The following is a 22,862-nucleotide window of genomic DNA, read 5'->3' as shown; positions in this document are numbered from 1 at the left end:
TGGTCTTGCGACATTCCCTGCCTCAGTTTCCCTTCAGCTTTGGGATGGAAGATGATGCTGCAAATCAACACAGTAAAGATGCTGTAGTCAAAATTTCTGATGAGCTACCAAGTGACCTGCTATCTCTAAAGTGCAAATATCTTGTTTGCGTTGCATAGGAGTCAAATAGATAGGCTTTTCTGCTGCCGCTGCTGGAGCCATCAGAGAAACGAATTGTGCAGCCTACGATCCCATCCCAGCTCATGCACACTGCAAAGGAAAAAAGACAACTCTGACTCTTTCTCTCCTTCCTTTCTCCTACCAGACTGGGCCAAATCCTGATCTCATTTATATTGCAGTAATCCTGGAATAAATTCATGGGAGTCAGTTCCTCTAGATTTACATGGGTATAACTGAGAGCAGAATTCATCACCACGTCTTCATCGATGGCTCCTAAGCAGGGAAAAATACTAAGGCCTCCTTTATCTTGACAGCACAAGATGGCTCAATAAATGTAAAGCACGTGTTATATAACAGTAGAATAATCTATGGTATTGAGGTCTCACAGATCCTGAAAGTCTTTTCCACTTGAAAGGAGGGGGGGAATTAAATAAGGAGAAAAATATATATTGAATAAAGTGCTTGTTGCAGAATATTTTTTTTCAAATACTGAACTGTGAAACCTAAAGTAGGGCAATACCCTCCCTTTCAACAATACTTTGACTTCCTACAGTCAGCAGATGCAATATGCATAGGATTCAGAAAGATCCCATTAAAATTCATTAAACCGTGTTTCCAGCTATTTAGTAAATTTTGAAGAAGAGAAACCTATTGCCTCTTCTGCTCCATACGATGGCCTCTTTGAATGTAATTAACCCTTCATTCATGAGTCTTTCTATCCGACTAATCTCCCACCCTGCGCCTTCCGATGCATTTTTAATACCACAGCTAATACAGCCACCTAAAATCCTCCAGCAGTCACCATGCAATAGAGCTCTTTGCACAGGCAAGGTACTGTAAATCTCCATAAACAGTGCTTGGATGAACAGCAAATTCAGATAAGTGATGTGTTCTTTTTCATGCCTTCCAGTTACAAACGGGGGATGCTCTTCATCCTTGAAGGCAGAATTTTATCCGAGAATGATGTTGGTTTCATACCTGCCCAGGGGATTCAGCCACTGGGTTTGGGGAAGCTGGGTAAGGAGAGGTGTAAGGAGGGGCAAGAGGGCATAGATAAATAAGGAAACAATCAAAAGGCACTTAGTAGTACACAGGCAAAAAGCTTTAAAATCAAAAGGCAAAACAAGAATGGATCCAGAAAAATCAAGAAATGTTATACAAAGTGTGAACTTTATCTGTCTAAAGTGTAAAACTCTGGTTTCTTTATTACATGGTTGACAGAGACTCAGAACCCAATCTGGTCTAGTCCTGAGTGCGATAAGCTGTGACCAATTTCAGATCGGAGCTCCTATTTACGGAGGTGCTAAGCGGAGAGGGGGATTATATCATGCAAAACAGAAGCAACCAAAAATATTCTTGTTCCCCCCTTCCTCTTTTCCCATCTGATAAATGGTTTGTCAAAGCAGGGAGTGAAGCTGGAAGGGCCAGGGAAAAGGGTTTGGTATAAAAAAAGAAGACGGAACATGTGAACTGAAAATATCCCGTTGTTCCTTCTGCTTGGAGAAAATCCCATTCCCAGTCCAAATCTGATCAAAATCTGTCCATAAAAAAAAAAAAAAAAAGAAAAGAAAAATTAGGAAGGAAATATTTTGAAACATAGGAAGGGTTTGATCCACACTGCAAAGTGTTCAAGGTATACGATGTTTCATTCATGATTTCAGTGTTCGGTCACAGCTATGGAGGAGTGTTATCTCTGAGTCAAAGAATTATGCTTTTCACTTGGCTTCCATAAACCTCTACACTTAATTATTTCATCTAAACTGCAGATTTCCATGGATCTAGCAAAGTGTTTAAGCACCTGCTCAGCTTTAAGAACCTATTGCGTTCTGGGAGTCTTTCCATAGTTTGAATTGAGTGCGCACTTTGCTGGATGGACAGCTCTATACCGTAACTACATTTCATCTGGATGAAACACAGGCCGTTTCCAAGGGGTTTTGCTCCTGTTTAGTACGTTGGTCTAAAATTTGTCCATGAGTGTTTGTGTGTTTTTTATTGAAGATTCTGTCATATCCGATTGAACTCTGGCACAGTGTTTGTGATCAGTCTTGGACAACTCAGAAAGGTCTGATTCTGGTACTGCAGGACAGAACACAAGCGTTACAGCTTGTGTATCAGATGTAAGTATCACCCTAAGCCACCAGGAAGCCAATCTGAAGTCTCAGTGCCATTGTTTGCTCTTCCAAATCAGGGTATTTTCAAGAAAAATCACAGTGATTCTGTTTAAGATGCACAAGACATCTCTACAAAGAATGAGAATTTCAAAGTATGGCACAAGTCTCACTTTTTGGGGAAGTATTATTGTCATTGTTCTTCCAGAGCTGGAAAGGGAATCGAAAAACATGTATAAGAGCTCAACTCTGCAAAATTTGCAGACCTGAGTGACAGGCTAAGTGCTACACAGCAAGCCGTGGAAAAATATCAGGATCAAAAGCCAAAAATCTTGTTTCTGGGCTTCCTGTTCAAAGACACGCGAGGTACAATCCTCCTACCCAAGAAAGAGTAGAAAGTATGCAGTTAAAATTTAGAGGCTAAACACCCGTATAGGGATATATGTTAACTGCTCCACACTCCACTAGCACTGGGCATGTTGCCTGTAATGCCACGGAAATGCATGTACAAGTTAACAGCAAAGTTCAGCAGTTGCAAGATGTGTATGGATTCGTCCGCTATAATTGTTTCCATGATTTAAGCATTAGGCACCAGGAAATTAATCTGGGCAATAGTCAAGACAATCTGCACAAAGCTGAGTCCAATGTTGCTAAAACAAGCTGGCTGAAATGAAAAAGTGCAGCTGTGACTCTTTCCCTGATACCAACACACACACACACAAATATGCACACACACAAAAAACCGGACCCAATTATTATTCTTATTATTTATGGACGCAGATGAAAAGCCAAAAGGGGCATGGTAATGCACACAGATGCTGATTAGCTGGAGATTATATTGATGATGTAATAAAAATTCACTTTGTCTCTTAAGCTGCACCAGGACAATCAAAGAGAGATTAGATAAAAATCAGAGAGAATGAATAATAGAAGGGAGAGGTAACATCATAAAACATAGCTCCCTACAAAATGTTCTACCTCTGAATGCCCCTAGTCAGAGTAAATAAGGGCTGGAGGGTGTAAATACACCCAAATGTTCATAGGAAAGAGGCAGATGTGGCTTTGTACATTTATTATTTATCAGAAAGCAGCCAGATACGAGCATCTCCTTGCATGGGTTTGCAAATACGCACATTTACATGTGCGCACCTTTCTAACTGTTGAACAGATGATGAGAGGGAGCGAGAGAGAGAAAGCATTGTATTTGGAGAGGGACAGATGGACAGAGAAAGCATATGGGGTGAACTCTTAGAAACGTACGGGAAATTGTCTGAGTGAGAAAGATGTGAACTTGCGGGGAAAAACAACTCAGTCTCTACTTGACAGGGTAAGAGATACACATACAAACCCCCACATACACGTCTTTACCAAGACATACAACAGTGTGGGTCCCTGTCTGAAAAAAAAGGATCCCCAAAACACAAAAAAAAAACAAACAACAAAACAATAAAAGGATTACTCTAATAGGAGAAAACTTTCTCCTCTTTGAGTGCTTGCTTGAAAAGGAGCAGAACTCCTGCACGTCCAACATTGGTTTAAGTTTACTGACCATGTTTAATATTTGATTGAACCTTTGGCATAGCTGACTATCCTGATCTGAATAGATGATCCAATGTTTTCCTTGGTAGTAAAGCCAAGCGTAAGTAATAGCTGTCCTCTCTCTACTGCTGCCTTATGCATATGAGTAGGATTTTGTCATGTGTAAAAACCTACTACCTGCCTCTGTATTCTTTTCAGCTGCTCAGTATTTTCAGCTATGCTTTATGAAATCGAACAACAAAACCCAAAATGCTTCTCCCAGACATGGAAGGGTCTGCAATTTATTCATAGCTGAGAGAAAAATCCCTTCCTTCCGAAGTCTTCCCCAGCTTAAGTACCTTACCTGTTCTTCTTGCTGTACTTTTTGCCTGTGGGTTGCATTATTACTTGCTAAATACATCAGAAAATGCTCATCAGCTTGATCGGCAGCTTAGGGATGTTTGTGTGATTGCCCTCACACACGCGTACATGCACATAGACACAGCAATTTTATAAATAAATCACAGTCACAGGGGTGAAAAGAGGGCATGTGGTGCTTTGTAAGGGAGCAGAACAGCAAAAAAGAAAGGACATCTCCAGGATCAGAAAACAGGGGCTGTCAGAATTTCTCTGCGCCTCTTAATGCTTGTGAGATGGCCACTGCTGCTGATCACAGAAGGTGAGAGAAGGGACCACCAGCCCAAACTGCTCTTCCCCTGGCTACCTAGGTGAGGAAATGTCTGATCCCTCAACACAGACAAAAACCAGGCCTAAATAATCAGCCTACATGCTTTACACCTCAAATGAGACAAGGCTTGCCAGGAGAGGTAATATCTTTTATTAGACCAACTGATACAGTTGGAAAAAAATAGACAAGCTTTCAGGCACACAAGGAAGTCTGTCATTTTTTTCCCCAGCTATATCAGCTTGACTAATAAAAGATATTAACTGTCCTTACAAATGTTGTCTCATTTATAACCTTAGACCATCACCACTAAAGCTACAGCACGACTTCTACCTTAAATACACACAAAGCTCTTTGCAAAGCTGGATTTCATAAATTCCTCTTTACACACAGCAAACTGAAGAAGAGCAAGGTCTAGGAGCAGGATCTGGTGAGACACTTATGGTTAGTAAGAGGGCTGGGCTAGAAACAGGACTCTAATACTTTCCTACCTACCTCTGAATGAAGAAGACTGATGTCGCGCTACATCAAAGGCTTATTTTGCCTTCTTTCTTTAACTTGGGGTTGCTAGAAAAGGGTCCTGGAGCTGAGAGGTAGTTTTGCTTCAAAACAGCAGGGAAAAATATTTTTGCAAGAAGCTGAACTGTAGTCCCAGAAGTGGCTGCCAGGAATAGTTAAGAATAAGATCACGATTTTAAGAATTCAAAGGAAAATGTATGCAGGATTTTGTTCAGGTGTGAGAAATCTGCTGCTGATTTAATGAAACAAGAAAAGTAAAAAAAAAAAATATAAAAAAAGGTGCAATTGCCTGGCGAAATTATAGACTTACTGCACTGTTTATTTCTTTTTTTAATCTTTGAAAGAGGACATCGTGCTGTGAACCTCAAAATAAAATAAAAAAAAAAAACAAACCACCTTTACTGTCTACTCTCTCAGAATTTTTTGCGCAGAAATACGTCTGTGTATCTACATATGTGCATATACTTTTTGAGTGTGGGTTTTTCTACTACTACCTGTGTTTTTTGAAAATATTTCCCCACTATGGCTCTTCTTTTTCCCAAATCCGATTCAGGGGAGAACTGAGAAAGGGCAGGAGAGGTAGTTAATGTGGTCTAAGAGAATCAGAGTGGTGACTTGCAATATGAACCGGTGAAGTGTTCTCTACAGGGGTGACAGCCAGTGACAGCACAAGGGCAAAACGTTGGTGCAGAGCTGAATCAAGGGAAGAGGAGTACTAGCAGCAACGACAAGAGCTAGGGAAACAGATCTGGAGCAGCAGAGGTTGGAAAATAAATGACTATGAGGACAGGTAGGATGAGAAGGATAATGTGAGAAATGGGCAGTGAGCCTGGAGTGGCACCTGAGGAAGGGACCTGACGCTGGGGGTGGATCTGAGCCCATGGTCCAAGCACCCATGCTTATACCTGCAACCACGGGAGGCTTGAGAAGAGAGGATGAAGATCTTGCCTTGGAAAACCCAGCCAGCAAAAACCCATGTGCAGCGCTTGGAGAGCAAACACAATGACCAGGGGTGGAGAACCGAGCCTGAGAGTGAGCCACTCACTAACAGTTGGATAAATGTCTTTTGTTGGGTAGCAAGGAGCATGGTTGCTGCACTGACTGATGGCTCAGCTATTAGGGATTAAGAAACTGCTGCGAGAGATCTTGTCCCTGAATCAGTGTAGGGGAAAAGACAGGGGAAAGACAAACCTATTGTCCTTGTATGAATAAACACATAAAATGTAATTCTAGCAATACCTTTTTGGCCTTTTTCAATGAACCAGTTAGTAACAAGCAATCATTTAACAGCACAAAGCAACCATTATATAGAAGAACAGATTAAGACTAATACAAAACACGTACCCCTCCAAACAAGAACCCAGCATTCCTTCCTCAGTTTCCACATCACACACCACCCCCCCACTATCTGCAAACACTGACAGTAAAGCTGAGTAAATATATAAATAATTAAACAAACAAATACTTTCCCTGCTGCCCCCAGGCCTTTGAAACTGAGACTTAGTTGGATTTCAGGCAATCAAATAACATCACATTCACACACTCACACTGTAAGCACGTTCCCTCTCCACCTTTGACAGAATACCATTGACTTGAGTGCACTGTGATGATTTCAAATAGACTAGGGGTTAGATAATCAACACATGCACACTCCAGATCCTCCATTTATTTCATAAAATACATAAGCTCAGATGGGGTGGAAACCCGAAAATAAACACAAAAACCCACCCCATCTATGTTGCTGTTGATTAACTAAAGCTGCAACTGAAATAATTAAAAAGAAACAAGCAGCCTGACTCATTTGCTTGTCAGATCTTCAAGGTAGATGATCTCCCGAAACCCTCCTTTTAAATGAAAGGTTTTCTAAATTAATTTTGTTGTGGCTGGATACTTCAGGTCACTGAAATCTTATTTATTCCCCACAATAACATACCTCTTGGATAACAGCAGGCAAAACTCCCTTCTAGTCTACCTTGCTCTGCCAAAGTCAGGAACGTTCATGTCCCTACTTAAGGATTCACATAGTGTCCGTCTGTTGTTTGTGAGACTGGGTCAGAGTCTAACTATTGACTTCAGAGAGAGCTGGGTTGGTTCTCAGTAAATGGACGGCAACTGCCAACTGCATCTGCACATACCAAAGGCAGAAGTACACTTGTCTAGAGGGAACGTGGTCTTTTTACTGACCCGGTGAAGGCAGATCCCTTCAGCTTGATACAAATTATATTGCAAACAAGAGGTTTGGATCAGGCCCTTGGAGAAGAAAGGTGGCATGCAGCCCTTCATCAAATCCTTGAGCTTTGCAGCTCCCTCAGTTGCCATAACAATGAAGAGTATATATGTGATTCACTAGAAGAAGAAAAAAAAAATCAGGATCTTGAATCAGTGAATGATGATATTCCTGTAGACAGAGAAATTACAAACGCTGAATCTTACTCACACAAAAAAGCCTGACAAAATTGCCATTGGCCCTTTCTTAGCAAAGCAGAAGCAAATATGCATCTACAAGTGAAATGAGCAAAGCTAATTTTCCACCTCCCTACCACGTGTTTTTTGAAAGCGTGTTTTCCTGATCTGCACTGGAAGGGGCCCTGATGTAACACGTTTGTCATCAGAGATGCATTAAAACCTTTAGTGATTAAAAAAGAAACGTCTATTTTATGTCAACAACTTTTCCTTAAAAAAAAAAAAAGGGAGAAATAAAATAAAGAAATACAACTGGCCTAATATTACAGATGAGGAAATGAAAGATCAATAGCACACTGGAACCAATGGGAATCTTTCCACTGATTCAACAAGTTTCAGATCAGGCCTGAAGGCACTGAGCTTAAGTGACTTCATCAGAGTGTTGGTAAGTAATTATCCACACCGCGATTAGGACCCAGGCATCCTCACTGTCGGCCCTCACCCACCAGATAATGCCCTTCCTTTGAATGAAGCTGCAGACACAGGCAGCAATTTAAAAGGGGCATGTCTGAGTTGTATTAGCCACTAGCAAATAACCTAGAAGAAGAAATGTAATGTTTCCTTTTCTTGCTTATTTGTTTGGTTAACTTGGTGTTAACTTTTACTAAATCATGGTAGAATGTAAAACTTAGCATTAGTCCATCACCCTTATCTCCTGCAAGATCTTTAGTGTGTATTTCCTTCCAGTGTTTCTATAAGTTGGCTTTTATTTTTAATTTTTTCTTCTCTGTCAATGACTAAACTTGGTGTTAAATCTCTTGCAAGACACTCTTTTTTTTCGGTATCAAAATTGAATGAATCCAGACTCTTACAAATAAACATGCAGTAATGGAATGCCTTTAAAAACTTTGCCAAAGGATTTTTGTTGGTTCTCTTCCCCATTCCTCACTTCCACTCCTACTTTTCTCATTTATTGCCAGTATCTGGAATGAGATTTCTTTTCCTTAAAGGGGAAAAAAAGAATCCATAATAAAAAAAAAAAAACATAGGAAGAAGAAAAACAAAGCAAAAAAATTTGCCAGACTGCCTCCAAATGCACAAAACAGAACAAAACCAGCAGAATGGCATAACTGAACAGCAATATATCTTTATAAAAGAGGGTGAAAAATTGCATCCTCAACCGTGTATTATTGAAGATGGGTTACGACCAAATAAATTGCTTTTAAAAGCAATTAAAAGCTCACAAAAGAAAAACACTTCCCCTGTAAACTGAAAAAAAGGCATAATGAAATGCAAACCATCTTGAAACTAGCATACCGAAACTGGAAGGAGACACTTCAAGCTGAATGGTATAGCAAAAGGAGTGAACTAGCTTACCTAGATAAGGCAGCCTATTGTTGAAGAGGGAGTAGTTAGGGAATTCAGAAGCAAGCAGGTCTGTGTATCTGGATTTAGATGAGTAACAGCCTTAAGGCAGTCACATTCATACTATTAGTTGTTCCTGCCTCAAGGACCCGTATCTTCAGAACTGCCCGTAACTTAGAGCCCAGTCCAAACACTGCTGCAGGCAAGGTAGAGTTTTCCTGAAGACTTCAGCAGGCTTTGGAGCAGGTCGGTAGCTGCTCCGCAGAACCCTTTCCCATCAATTATAGATAATATATATCATAGAAATAATTACTTTCACCACTTCTCCACATTCACACACACACACAGTCACCCCCCATTTCTTAAATGCTGATAAAGGTGTGAAAAAATAAAAACTATTAAGCACTTTCATTGCACTGCTGTGTTGAAAAAGAGCTCTCTAGGATTAATCCTGTTCTGATGAGGGCTGAACTGGTTGACAAAAATGGTCTTGACTGCCCTGAGTTACTCAAACCCTCGCCTTCTCTGCAACTGCCAGGCAAAGACGCGATCCTACAGAAAGAGGTATCATGCTTCTGTCTGGGCCAGGTGAAACAATGGGCAAGAAACAGAGCCCTGTATGTAAGAGGAAAGAAAACTAAGTTTCCTCTGGGCTAGCTTTCATGGAGGTGCAAGCCAGTTTAATCTAATCAACAAAGGTATTTCCCTTTCTTTTCCCACCGCCCATGCACCGTTTCAAAGTGCATCTTTACCCTATTATATTATTAGAATCAATCAATATTATTAATATTACATGGGGGCAATTCTGTAAATTCTCCATAGTTCTCCTCCCTGACTGTTAACAGCAGGTACATTATACAGTCTCTAGTTAGATTGGTCAAGCAGGCTATCGATAGTCTTAATAAGCAATATCTATATTGTGACCTTTGCTCACAGAACTGAATCTCTCCTATAGGGCTGTCAGATTCCTTAAAGAAGTATTGATAAGCTCATTACTGTATTGCTACATATAATTTTAGGTGTGAGTTTCACTCACCCTCAAGCATCTAGTAGCCAAATATCTTTTTTTTCCCTCTTAAAGCACCAGCCCTTTTACAATTGATCAAATAGTGAATTAGAGCATTATAGAGAGGAAACATAATCAAGGGATTTCTACAAGCACACTGTGATATATCTTTTGATCTTCTGACAACCTTCATCCCTCTGAATCCTAGGAAGGAAGCACTGTTTTATAGGGATATTATTAGGCTGATACTGCTTTATACATCTATCTGCAAGAAGCTACCGAATCCAACAAAGATATTTGTGTGCATTTGCAGTGAGTGATGCATATTATGTGATGCGAATCTATCCTTAGGGACAGAAAAGGAGAGGAACTATGTGCAAATGTAAGTCTGCTCTTTCGATACATGTGTGCATACACAGTCTCTGTGTATTATATACACAGGCATTTGAATTAGAAAAAGGCCAAATATGCAGTCAGATCTCATCATACCAACTCTGTCTGCAGAGGTCCATTTTTATTCTGTTTGAAGAAGCTTCATGTCCAGAGTTATCTGCCCCAGCGCACTGGGAAGTCAGCCTGGTTGCCTCTAAAATATTTCGGAGACAATGTACAAATAAACCAGAGGTAGATTAATTAAGTGTGACTGTGTCATTAAATTAGTAATGAACAAAAAACTATGTATCATATTAAACTCTGCATATAATTCCAGGAATAGCCTGTTAAGTCACCTGCCACTTTCAAGCAAGAGTATGATCTCTTCCTTTTAGAAAGGAATTATTTAGAGACCTATACCAGCATGTTTACCTTTTCATTAATATGCATATATAATAAATGGTTTTATGTGTGTACGATATACAAATGTAGTAGGCACGCTTCTACCTCTGTGTATGCCCTTTTCAAGTAAAAGTTCGTTCTTTGCCGCATCTTTCATGTAAACTATGTATTTTTATGGTTTTTTTTAGATTTAAATAAGGGAATTACAAACTTCAGCATATAAAGAGGAAAGAATAGCCTGCATTACACACTGTGTCTGCATTGCACCATGGTCTATTGAACCGTAAGCAACTTTCTGGCATTAAAATACTTTTAGAGAACTAACAGCGAAGGCCCCTTTCACTGGCAAATATATATCCCTGTAGGCATCAACACTGCCAACAAAGACATCTATGAAATAGTTAATGTTAAACAATGATTGTCCATGTTCAACAAAGGAGGAAGAAATAAACAGATAAGGGTGAGGTAGATCGAAATCTGCATGCCTCATTGGCCGAGCTGTCGGATATTTCTAATGCTTCTGAAGGGTTTGTTACTAAGAACCTGTTAAGTATCTTTAAACCTTTGATCTGTAGCCAGTCTTAACAAAGGTGGCAATTAATTAAAGGAGAGTACATTGCAATAAAGTTACATCGTGGTCAGTTTATATATACTGTCCAAAGCTGGTTCACAGAAGTCACTGTCAATTAAAGTCTTCTTGGAGTTCAGTTCATTATCAATTTTTCCCCTTTGCCTTGATCAATATTTTTGGCTGCTTCTGCTTGACAAACTTAACACAATGCCTATATCTATATGTCTTGCCATTCATTTACATGGAATAGATGGCTGTATATTATTTATTTTTAGCTACTACGTATGGTCAGGCACTTTATTTGAGAGGTTTAGAGCTCTCATCCATCTTTATTTTAAGGAGCGACAATAATAAGCCCTCTCTTCCTTCAATGGAATGTCAGTTGGATATAATTAATGCATATTAAAAGCTGCATTCACCTGTGTGTGCATTCAGGCTGTGGCTCAGAGTGACAAAAGCAAACAAATGCAGTGTCTGTGGTGACATCCTGACTCCAGCCCACACCAAGAGATGCAGTGCAAAGTGATTCAATAGATCCTGCAATCCCCAAAATGCGACTACGCATCTTGAGGAGGTATGAGGAGAGAGAGGCCCCTATAATATAAATATCCCAGCTCAGTCAGTGAAGCGACAGTGGAAGAAAACCCATAACTTGAACTCGACATGGTTATTATTTTTCCTTTTTTTTTCCACTTAGAATTTTAATACATAAGGGTCAGTCTGCCATGACAAACCCCAGCAACAGTCATACTGGCATCAGTGGAGCAGTTAAGTGAGTGAGAAATGCGTCAGAGGTCAGGCTTTTATCAGTTCCTCAGTTTTGTTTTAGTTTTAGTTTCACTTGCAGAAAAAAAAACTAAGTTAAGGGACAAGCCAGTAAGCGCAGAATCTGGTAGCATTAACTGTAAGTGCCACGATTTGCTATGTAAACCCACAATCCAGAATTTTAAAGAGAATGTGAAACACTGCGTAACTGCAAGCTTGCACCAGGATGTCCAAGCACAAAATGACCGAAGTGATGGCAAAAATCTCACTGACTTCTGCCCAGCAAGCAGGCAACAAGACTTTGCTCCCTAAGTAAATATGATGCTGGGATTAATGAAACACTAGCCTATTTGTTAAGGCTGGGATTCAACTTAGCTCACTTAACACCTCACCTGTTTAGTGCAAACTTTTATGGGGCAGAAATAAGGCAGCACTTGATGGACAGGTCTTGTTAAGCTCTGCAGTCCTATGCTTTGATGGAATATTATTTTAAGGCTATTACCAATACCTACATGAATCTTTGGGCATCTGATGCTTTTTCTCTGTTTTAAATGCAGGTAAGCAGCCCAACAGCCTAGACCATCTCCCCCACTTTTTCTCCCTTTGAACCATTAATGCCTGTCGCATAAACCCGCCTCGGTTCACACTTGATTGACGGGAGGGACGGTAACAGCTCCTTTAGTGTCGTTATGGTCTGTCGGGTCAGTGCGGCTGGTATGCACACACACAGGGTATGAATGATAAAAAACACCCTGTTGTTCTGCTGAAAAATGTGGCTGCTCATTTCCAGCTTTTAAGGCTAAGGGATGCCCTCCTCGATCATCCAGCCCCTTTTGCCCCTTGCTCTTGACCACCGTGAATACAGAGTCCTCTGCCCGCCCTCCTTGACAGGTGCAATTCACTTTTTGGTTGAGCACAAGACACTTTCCACAACCTCACTCACTCTTTACCTAGGCAAAATTTCCAGATACTCTCTGACAACTTCCTTCAAAAGACTATTCTATCAGCTGCCTGGCTTTTATTATAGTATGCAGTTTGAATCCCCTTCTAAAGAAAGCTCTGTCTGTGGCACTGGCCACTGGCTGATGCAGGATGCAGGACCAGATGAACCACGCTTTTCATCCAAGGTGACAAGGATCCTCATTTTTTCCCCCTACTTCAGTGCTGATGTTCACGATCTCTTCTGCTGAATACAGGAAAAGAAATATATATGTATAAAACAAAAACTAAAGTGTCCCTGTTACACTTCATAAATTAGAAAGTTCTTTTAATTAAAACCTTGGTTTGGCCAGGCAAATACTATGAAGTCTGGCTGTTGATGTTATTTCTTTCTTTTTTTTTTAAAAAAGAATTACTTTCCTCGTTCCCTAAAATGTCTGAAGGCACCAATATGTGTAGATATTGAGGGATAAAAACAATCGTAAATCATAAATGTGTAGAAAATATAAGTCTAACCTGAAGAAAGGCAAGAGAAGAAACAAAATCTCTAGAAACACAAACTTTAATTTCTTTCTTTCATCCATATTCTGTAACTTTAAAGCAAATCCATTCTTGTAAGGGTGATTAGATGATGTGGTAGTGGGGCTAGCTGAAGAACAGCTTTCAGTGCAAAACTTAACAGCCAAGCGAGAGATCCCAGAAAATTGGAGTTTGTATTGGAAATGCTGACACAACCGTAACAACAGCATCATAACTGGATGCAGCTGCTTTTAGAAACGAGAATCCATGTCCAGACCCCTGGAAAAAGAGTTAACATGCAGCATTCTAATTTATAAGGTGATCAGGGCTATCTGTTTGATATTATCAAAACATATGCATGTTCAACTGTTGGGAGATTATAATGTACAGAGGGTTGGTTTTTTCCTCTCTCTTCCATCAACCTATCCAATTGTATTTTGATTGTTTTAAGGGGTTGTTCTTTAGACCTAAGGCATAAAGCCTCCTCTGTTTTATTCCAGTTTATTTGTGCATTTACCTCCCTAAGACTTGTTTGGTTTACTACCATACTAAATGCTGTATGTGTTGCTTTCAGCCAGGCAAGCCTTATGTTTCAATTATGGAGGAGTTTATTCAGCACCTGTATTGCGTTGTGCTTCTTTTCAACTGAATTTCCATTTCCCAAAGGCTATATGCATGAATATGTGTACATCTCTTTTTCTGTATGTATACACACATACAAATCTATACATTTATACATATACACAAATATATCGCCTTAACTGAATGCTCATTTTCATTGCACCTTTGAATTTCTAAGACATCCAAAACCTTCATAAACATCTTTAGACTTAACAAGGTTTTCATTTTTCTATCATCTATCTTTGTAATCAAACAGAATGAATATAATGAATGGAAGCCTTGATTACCTACCCCTGAGGTGTCTTAAATTTAAAAACTATTTATACTTTTAGAAGGTAGAACAGGAAAAGAACTAAACTCTTCTTTTCATGCTGCATTTTTCTAGCTGCATTGAATGCTGATTGAGTGAGGTTCGAGTCAGGTAGAAGCACCATTCTAACCACGGGATCTGCAGTAGTGGATTTCAAGGAGGTTTTGGGATTTTGTGATTTCCCCACTCCTAAATAAGGGTTGAAAGACTGTTGTAGATCTCCGGTCTATGAAGAGCCTTGCTTTCCCACTGCACACTATCTCCACTCTTTAAGTGCACTCACACGCATGTGTGTCAGTAAACCTCAGTTAAGTGTAGAATGCTGATTTCTTCTGACTACCTAAATAGAATATTATGGAGACCTGTATGTTTTAAATTAAAACGCATTTCAGACCTTGGGTATAAGCAAGCTTAGATAGAAAAGGCTGTTTAAACCTATGGGGACAGTCTTATGTTTAGATTACATTAATTCATAAATATTATACTAAATACCACTTAAATTGGCCTTAAATGACTTCAAAGATAATGCATTATAATATGGCTGTCCTGAGAGCACTAACCTTTATGTCTCCCAGTAACTCAGCCTTTAAGCATACTCCACTGCTAGGTAAGAAGGGGAAAAGTTATGAATGAATGGCTTCCTAAATGGTTCAAGTGTGATTAGTGCATGTGTGTGTGAGTGTGTATGTGTGAGCATGTGGGTGGGTCAGCTCAGCCCCGGTAGATTTCTACCCGTGGATCTCAGCACACAGCCTCCTCCCAACCCTACAGCAAAGTACCACAGCAGAAGCTTGTTCCTGCCCCGTGTGGAGAGAAGTGAAGACGGGGGAAATATGCAGCAGCAATGTTTGTTCCATGAAAGCTCGTTTTCTCAGGGATCTGGCAAGCTTTTCCCGCCTTCTCTCACATGCTGCTTCCCCCGTACCCTTTTCACTCTTCATATGCCTGCAGAAGAATCCTGCTCCTATGCTTCTTCCTTGGTATCTGGCTTGTTATCCGCCAGAGCTGCTGGTGAAGTAACCTGGGACTTCACTCTCCTTTTGTGATAGTGTTTTTGGGAGGGGGCATAGTCATGTACTTTGTCTTCAGGTTCTTAATTTTCAATTTCCTCCTGCTATACAGGAGCACCAGAGTATCTCTTCATTACATTTTCAGGAATACACATACTGTGCTCTCATTTCAATGTATTTACACCTGAAATTACTCTGGTTGTTATGTTTTCACTTGAAACTAATTCCTGTCTCTTGCCTCCTTCCAACACAAACCCACCTTCTCCCTCTCCACACCCAAGGTTTGTTCTCCATAGACTTAAATAAACTACAGCCCAGTATTAACCCTTCAAGGTATACCTCTACCACAACCTCCTCCCCTGGATTAGGAATGAAATCAACTGAGAGTGATGGATCAATTAATGTATAAGCATTACGCATCACTTATGGAAAGCATCTTGGGGCTTCGTATTGCCAACCTACCCCTGAGAGCCAAGTTGGACTATCTTTATACAATTCTTCACTCATGCCTGCAAAACAAAGCCATAATGAGGAGATCTGAGTGAATACTATGCTTCACATGACTGCATTTAGAGAAGGGAAAAGAAAAAAATAGATTAAAAATGAAAAAAGAAAAAAAAAAAAGCCAAACACAACCTTCATCCTTCAAAGCCCCATCATGCTTTTTGACTTAATAGTAATTAATCACTACTGGCAAGAAAGTAATTTTTTTCCAGGTAGCCAGAGGCACATTTTGATCAGGATTAGCTAATAAATCAGCGGCATCGCTAGAAAGGAGTTCAAACTCTTCTCGGATGTACTAAATAAAACCGATCCCTGAAATGCTGCCAACTCAGTGTCTATTGAAGCTTCACTCAAACCCTAACCTGCAAAATAACAATCATCATCATCATTTTTCCCTCCAAAGTCCAAAACTTCTAGGAGGTTAAAAATTGCTGTTTCTGTCAAGATGAACTCGTGCAGTTTGGTTTGATGAAGTGACAAGATTTCCCACCTGGCTTTTTTCCTAGGTTGCTGCTTTATAACAGAAATGAAATGAAGGGGAATGAAGTTAGTATCTTGCTTAATTCAGGAATATGTGTTAAACACATCCAAGCAAGACAAATGATCCCTCTCTCTCTTCTTCTCTCCCCTGCTTCCTGAGTTTGTCTCTGTGAATGCAGGCATACAGTAAAAGCAAACTGAACTGGAAGAGGAATAATTCACATCTATGAACTAGAAATTAAAGTTATCGCATAGATTGATTAATTACAGGTTTAAGATAGAGCATAACAAAGAATACAATCTCACCAACAAATCAAAATTACCTCTCCCATCACAAAAATCCTTTATTAAGGTGTTAGCTCAAAGATATCCTCTGCACTATGTTGAGTGATTCTCTTTAGTGTAGCTTTTACTGTTGTTATTTTTGGTTTACAGAAACCTGAGATAATTTTTGTAAACACATGCGCGAACACACGAGCTCAGTGCCTACTCTCACTATGCCTCGTATCTTAGACAAAACCTCTCAGGACCTTTCCTTCCGTGTGCTTTTTACTAGCATTTTTATTGTTATTGATAATTATTATAGTATGGATGTCATGTTTAAATGATGCCCATCAGACCTTTATGTGGCTTCTAGGAAGCTAGTCCGAGAAGAAAGCATGGTTCGAAAGGGCTACACTGATAATTGTAAATATAAGAAGGGTGTTTAGAGCAACCGGCAAGCAAAGAAGGAAGAAATATCCTCCAACTTAGTCAGACTGAGTCCCCAGTCCCTGAGTCCTGAACGTTTTCTCTAGCCTATGTGAAACTGGTACTTTGGACCATCAGGGTATATTTTCATTCACGTTTCTTGAGGGTGGAAGAGAGCAGGGGAGCGATTGGGAAGGGGAAGAGATACCAGCTAAACATTCCTTTAAGTTCAAGATTTACAATTTGCCAAGGCATCTGGAAAGCTGGGAAGCCAGTAATGCCATTACCAGTGACTCTCCCTGTCGGGAGTCCACCAAGCTGGAGTAGACACTGTTACTGAATCCCTCCTGTAAAACATACAACTTCCACTCCCCCCGTAATCCCCTGCAAAACCCTTTCTCCTCCCGCATTAAATCTGGAGTCACACCCTAACTAGCTCTGATCTGATCTTTTTGTTTTTATTTTTTCTTTTTTTTTTTTTAATAACTACATATTCAATGAAACAAACACACACACACATGTATATACAGAACCTGAGTTAACAAAGTGGCTTGCTTCACTCCTGGGTCCCTTCTGCTCCTAAGCGGGGCTACCATTCAAATTATCTTCAACTTCCTCCCTGTGAGTCCTACTTTCTTAACCGAGGATCCAAGCATCTCTCCCCCACTACACACACCCTCGTCCACCCCCAAAACGTAGCATCATCTAATCTGAAATGCACCTCCGGAAAGCCTGAGCTAAGCAGAGGAAGGAGCAGGCAGGGGATGGAGTGAGTGAGGCATCACACGGGGAGTATGCCTCCACTGCCTTTAAAGAAAATCTTAAAAGTTCCCGGGATGGACTTTAAGCACATTAAAGTAGTGCTTGGAATATGCCTGCTTGGAGACTTCTCTCCTCTGGAACTAAACTGCCACCTGTCCCTCCTGGTTCACCCTCTCCAACACACACACCCCAGTCGTGATTTCGTACAAACACCCCCACCCCGCTTGAGATAGGCTTTTTTATTGTTGTTTAAATCCCTGTTCCCACACTGAGCAAAGCCAAAATTAAATACTCCCCTCATCTCTGGAGCAACTCGCTCCCTTCTACTTTTGGCTTTGGAGTGGACTGCAGATAACAATTGTAAGAGCAGTAAAAACAAAAATGAAATAAAAATAAGAAAAGAAGAAAAAAGGAAGGTGCTGGTGCCCGATACACAACAGTTGTAAAATAGGGGCTTCCCAGCCCAGCGCAAACACACGGACACACACACACCCCTGGGTGGAAAATGTGCTGCTCCCACGGATAAATAAAGAAATCCTATTCCCGTTTTCAGCACCACCGGCGGGCGGACAGCTCCCCGCCAGCCCTGCCGCCGCTTTCTGCCCGCCCGGGCGCCCGGCGCCCGCGGGCAGCGGCACCTCACCCCCCAAAAAACGGGAGGAAAAAGGTAAAAATACTGATAAATGACCCAAACTGAGCTGACTTCCTTCCCTGCATCTCTCTCTTCTCTTTCCAGGAAGGTTTATTATTTCTTTCCCTGCCCCCGTTGCTTGCCACCTCCGCCCCCGGGCCAATTGAAAATGGAATAAAATGAAATGAAATCGAAAGGAAAGAGGGAAAGAGAGACCCGGAGAGGAGAGAGAGCCTGCCTTTCTCTCCCGGTCTCTCTCGGGAAAGTTCAGGAGGTAACTCACCTTTGTGCATGCCAGTGAACCTGTCCTTCAGCACTGTCAGTTCATAGATCTTCCCAAACTCCTCGAAGAGCGGTTTGAGGTCTTTCTCGTCCAGGTTACGGGGGATCTGCCCAATAAAGAGCTTAATGGCATCGTGGTCCTTCATTGGGATGGTGGATGGGTTTCCGGGACTATGGTTTAATCCGTTCATATGCCCGTTGGTGCTGGGGTTGCTGTGATTGCTACTCAGGCTGGTATTGTCTGGTTGTCCGTTTGCTAACGTGGCCATCTTTATATACATAGAGAAAATCTTCTTTCCTTTTTTTCCCCCTCTTCTTTTCTCTCTCCCTCCCTCTCTCTCCCTCTCTCTCTCCCTCTCTCTCGCTCTCTTGCTCCCTCTCCCTCTTTCACACACACTCTCTCTCTCACACACACTCCTCCCTCTCCGTCTCTCTCTCTCTCTGGGTCTGATCTGATTTTTTTTTTACATTGAAGATCTGTGTCCTTTCCGTTTAAACAGGCTGGATCGGTTCAAATTCCCAGCCAGACTAGGGGGTGGGGTGTGAGTGTGTGGATGTGTGTGTGTGCGGGGAAGGGAGGCTGGGGGTGGGGGATCGCTTTTGCCTTTACACTGGCTAAACCCCCTCCTCCCATCCAACCACCCCCCTGTCTGTCTGCCCGGGAGAAGCTTAATGGTATCTTCCAACACAGCCCCTGGCTATAAATAGCACTAGGCGCATGGCTCTTTGAGAGACAGTCCATTTCTATTGTGCCAAGTGAGCAAAGGGGAGCGTTTGCGCTTTTAGGACCAATGATGGTGATTTTTTTTTTTTTCTTTTCCTTTCCAAGCCCTCCGCTCAGTCGCTGTCTTTATAATTTCAGTGATCATCATGAAATCCGCCTTTTTATTTGAGAAGGGGAAAAAAAAAATAACAAAACCCAAGGTGTTCTGACTTCTTCCTGTTATGATGGTGTCTCTTACTTATTATTTACTCCTATTCCGATTTCGCAATTGATAATAAAAGCAGTTCAGATACGGACGAATCCTCGGGCTCAGAGGTTGCTTTTGCTGTTGTTGTTGTGGTTGTGATGTTACAAGCTCTCTTTACTATATCTGTTCTTGTTGCATCTAAAAATAAATGCATGCTCTTTAAGCCTTTCCTTTTTTTAATTATGCCGATTATGATGATGACATCAAGCTAAGAAAAGCGCAAACGGTATTATTGTAGCTCTTTGGAGGGAGGCGAAAAATACTGAAATTGCTACAGTTAATTTTCATGCTGCCGATATTTATTTCATGTACGATCGGTGCAGGCGTTATCTCCTATACGAGTAGCTTGGGGGGGGGGGGGTGTTATGGGAAAAGGGATTGATTAGATAAGATTTTCCTGCCCGACTTTCAAGCCATCAGGATATTCTGTCTCTCTGATGGAAACATAAATTGTATTTTGCAGTCATCAGGGATCGGGAGTTGCTTGTCCGAACAATGCTCTCTAGACAAAGTGCCCTGTATGGTGGAAATGAAATCAGCTCTCCTTTCACAGCATCTGGGGGTGGGGAGAGCAGGGAGGCTCGGATTAAGGACACAACTCCCCCTTATCCCCCAAATAATAATAACAGTAATCCGGGCAGTAACAAAACAAGGCTCGGCGTGTGCTCGGAGCAATTTTGCTTTCTTTTTTTTTTTTTTTCCCTGTTTTTTTTTTTTTTTCCCCTCCCCTTTCCCCCGCTTCCCGTGCAAGCTGTGCGGGGATGGAGCTCGGAGAAACACCAGCAGGCGAGCTCGGAGCAGCTTGCGAGTTACCTGGTCTGAACCCCCGCCCCAGCCCCGTCTCCGGTCGGGCTGCAGCCACTCGGTCCCCTTCTATCCGCTGTACCGGGAGGTGCTGGCAGGACCCCGGCCGGGGCTCACAGCCATTGTTCCCTGCGCCCCCTGCTTATCCCCGCGGCGGAAGCAGCGGCGGCCCCGGGGAGCGGGAGTGGAGGGGGGCAGTGGGAGGAGTGGACTGAGAACGGGACCCCCACGGCCGCCCGTCCCCCGGGAGCGAACGGGCAGGGCGCCTGTAACACGTGTGACTGTAAACGGAAGGGGGATAATCAGCTTAAATTTGCAACGTTCCTGCATGTTTTATTGACCGGTATTTTTGTTTCTGTTTTAAAAACAAACAGAAAAGGAAAAAAGAAAATAAAAACCCCAACCCACCCAAACAAACAAAAAAACCCCACCACAACACCTTTGAAGCAGTTTTCACTTTATTTGGCTTTCGTTTTAATAACAGAGCAGCAAAGCTCTGTCCGCCCCCCTCAAAAAATAGATATTATAAAAAATCATTATTAAATATGAGCACGGCGCTGGTGGCTCCGCTGTTACAGCTACTCCGGTGACTGCGAGTCCTCCCGTGCCTTAAACGAGCGCCCCTGGCAGAGGAGCAGCGCGGAGGGGACCGATCCCGGCGGTGCGGAGGGGTGCGGAGAGCTGCGCCCCTCCCCTGGGCAACCCGCGGCCCCGCAGCGGGAGCGCTGCGGGCGGGGACACGGGCACGACCCCACAGAGCCGCACCGTTGGCGGACCCGCCTTTTCCCTTCCCTTTCCCTTCCCTTCTCCCGGGACCTGCACCTGGAGGCACTCCCGAGCAGAGCCCCGGTTGCTTTTTATCGGCTCTTTAAATAAATCTCTTTGGCCGGTAACGGAGAGGCAGCTGCTGTCAGACGCCGAACACCGGGCTGGTGGCAGGCACCGAGCATTGCCTGCTGTCTGACCAGGCGTGCTATTTATTGAGGTCTAAAGGGGAAAACTGTCTGTCTTCCCTTCCTGGGCACGCACTTACAACGTTTGAAGGCTAAAGACACGGGGATCTGACAGCCCAGGAGTTGCGAGGAAGGTAAACCCCTAATACAGCCCCTCTCCCGAATTCCCAGCCCTGTGACTCACCTGCTTTCATATCCTCATATCCTGCCTGCTGCCTCGGACTGTGATAAGAGAATGACAACAAACAACAAAACCCGCATGAAACAAAATCTTCTTGCACCACCCCCCCCCCCCCCGAACCAGGACACCACAAATCTTGATGCCCACTCTTTCCGAACCTTAAAACCCCGCAGAGCTGACTGAGACACGACTTGTAAGACCTTTTTTAAAGAAGGAATATCTGCTATACTGAAAAGTGAAACAGTACCCGGCACTGATCCATCCCAGGGATAAGCTCTGTTAACACCTTGTCCACGAGCAGGCCACTCTGCCTGCAATCACTGCTTATCCCAAATGTAAAGCCAGTTAAAAGAACAGGACAGTGAAGAGTTGTTTTTGCAGCTCAGAGAGGGTGTCCCTTTTGTAACAACATATATTTTTTAAAACTTTGAGCTGGTCCACGCCCCGTTTCCACAGAGCTGTTAAGTATAGTCATTCAGAAATGGATGCTGTTCAAGTACAGCCCCCTGGTGCACAGGCACAGCTGTGAGGGGTGGCAAGATGAAATAACATGGACACAAATATTGCTACAAGGGCTCCGAGATGAACACAGCTGCTGCTGCGGATGGAAATAAGCTATACCCCATAAGCACCTTTACACATGTACAAGGGGCTGTACTGGATTTTAAACAGATACAGGCAAAAGGAGGAGTGAAACTGTTGTCTATAAAACAGCCTTTGCTGAACAGTCCCCAAGTGAGAAATGTTCTCCGTGTAATCACAGTGAGTCCAGTTCGGCAAACCGTAAGCAGGGCAGTCCATAGTTTTTGTAAAAATAAGGTCTTTTGTAACAGGCTTCAGTTTCTTCCAGAGACTAAAAATTATTTACCTACTTGGAACAAAAATAAAGCCCATTCAATTTTTTCTTCTTTTCTTTTTATATTTTAATGTGCCTGCTTGCAGGAAAAAAACAACCCCCTCCCAAGCCCATTTACAGCCCATTTTGCTCCTGCTGCTCACTCTGGTCAGTGTCATTTTTTGGGAACACAAACACTATTTATTCTGGGGGAGATCGCCAGCAATTTTTACCTCCTCGGAAGAAATGCTACCCCAAATTGGCACAGCTGGAAAAATGCACTAATAACCCTGGGCTGGGAGCAGAGGGATGCAGCAGGACCAGCTACAGGTACACACACACCTCGTCTGAGAGAGGGCTTGCGGATCAGGCTTTGGCTTTTAATGTGTCTTTCAAAGGGTTTGATTGATTGCTGTTAATCCTGTGAACAACTTCGGTGTTGTTAACAGGACTGCCCGCATTAGTAAAGGTACTGCATGCATTAGTATGCTCCTCGT

At 42.2% G+C, this 22,862-nt stretch overlaps 1 protein-coding gene across 22 annotated transcripts in view; it reads right to left on the bottom strand.

Annotated features, from left to right (window-relative positions):
- The window catches only part of CELF4 (CUGBP Elav-like family member 4), a 747,879-nt gene extending 728,597 nt beyond the window's left edge, over window positions 1-19,282 (bottom strand). For 4 of the 22 annotated variants that reach the window (XR_009747539.1, XM_061477215.1, XM_061477223.1 and 1 more), the window contains exon 1: window positions 18,623-19,281. Coding sequence is in view for 21 of the 22 variants with exons in the window: in XM_061477215.1 (XP_061333199.1) it covers window positions 18,623-18,902 (280 nt within the window). In the remaining variant the exon portion in view is untranslated. Of the gene's footprint in view, window positions 1-18,622 lie in introns of all 22 variants that reach the window. The other 18 variants (XM_061477213.1, XM_061477214.1, XM_061477216.1 and 15 more) reach the window with 10 other exon arrangements.
- Window positions 19,283-22,862: the final 3,580 nt, after the last annotated feature.

This window comes from Pezoporus flaviventris, unplaced genomic scaffold, assembly GCF_033815535.1.
Source record: "Pezoporus flaviventris isolate CSIRO_AGI_PZ_B2104156 unplaced genomic scaffold, CSIRO_AGI_Pfla_v1 ptg000100l, whole genome shotgun sequence".
NCBI lineage: Eukaryota > Metazoa > Chordata > Aves > Psittaciformes > Psittacidae > Pezoporus > Pezoporus flaviventris.
This window is presented reverse-complemented; position numbering and strand designations above follow the sequence as displayed.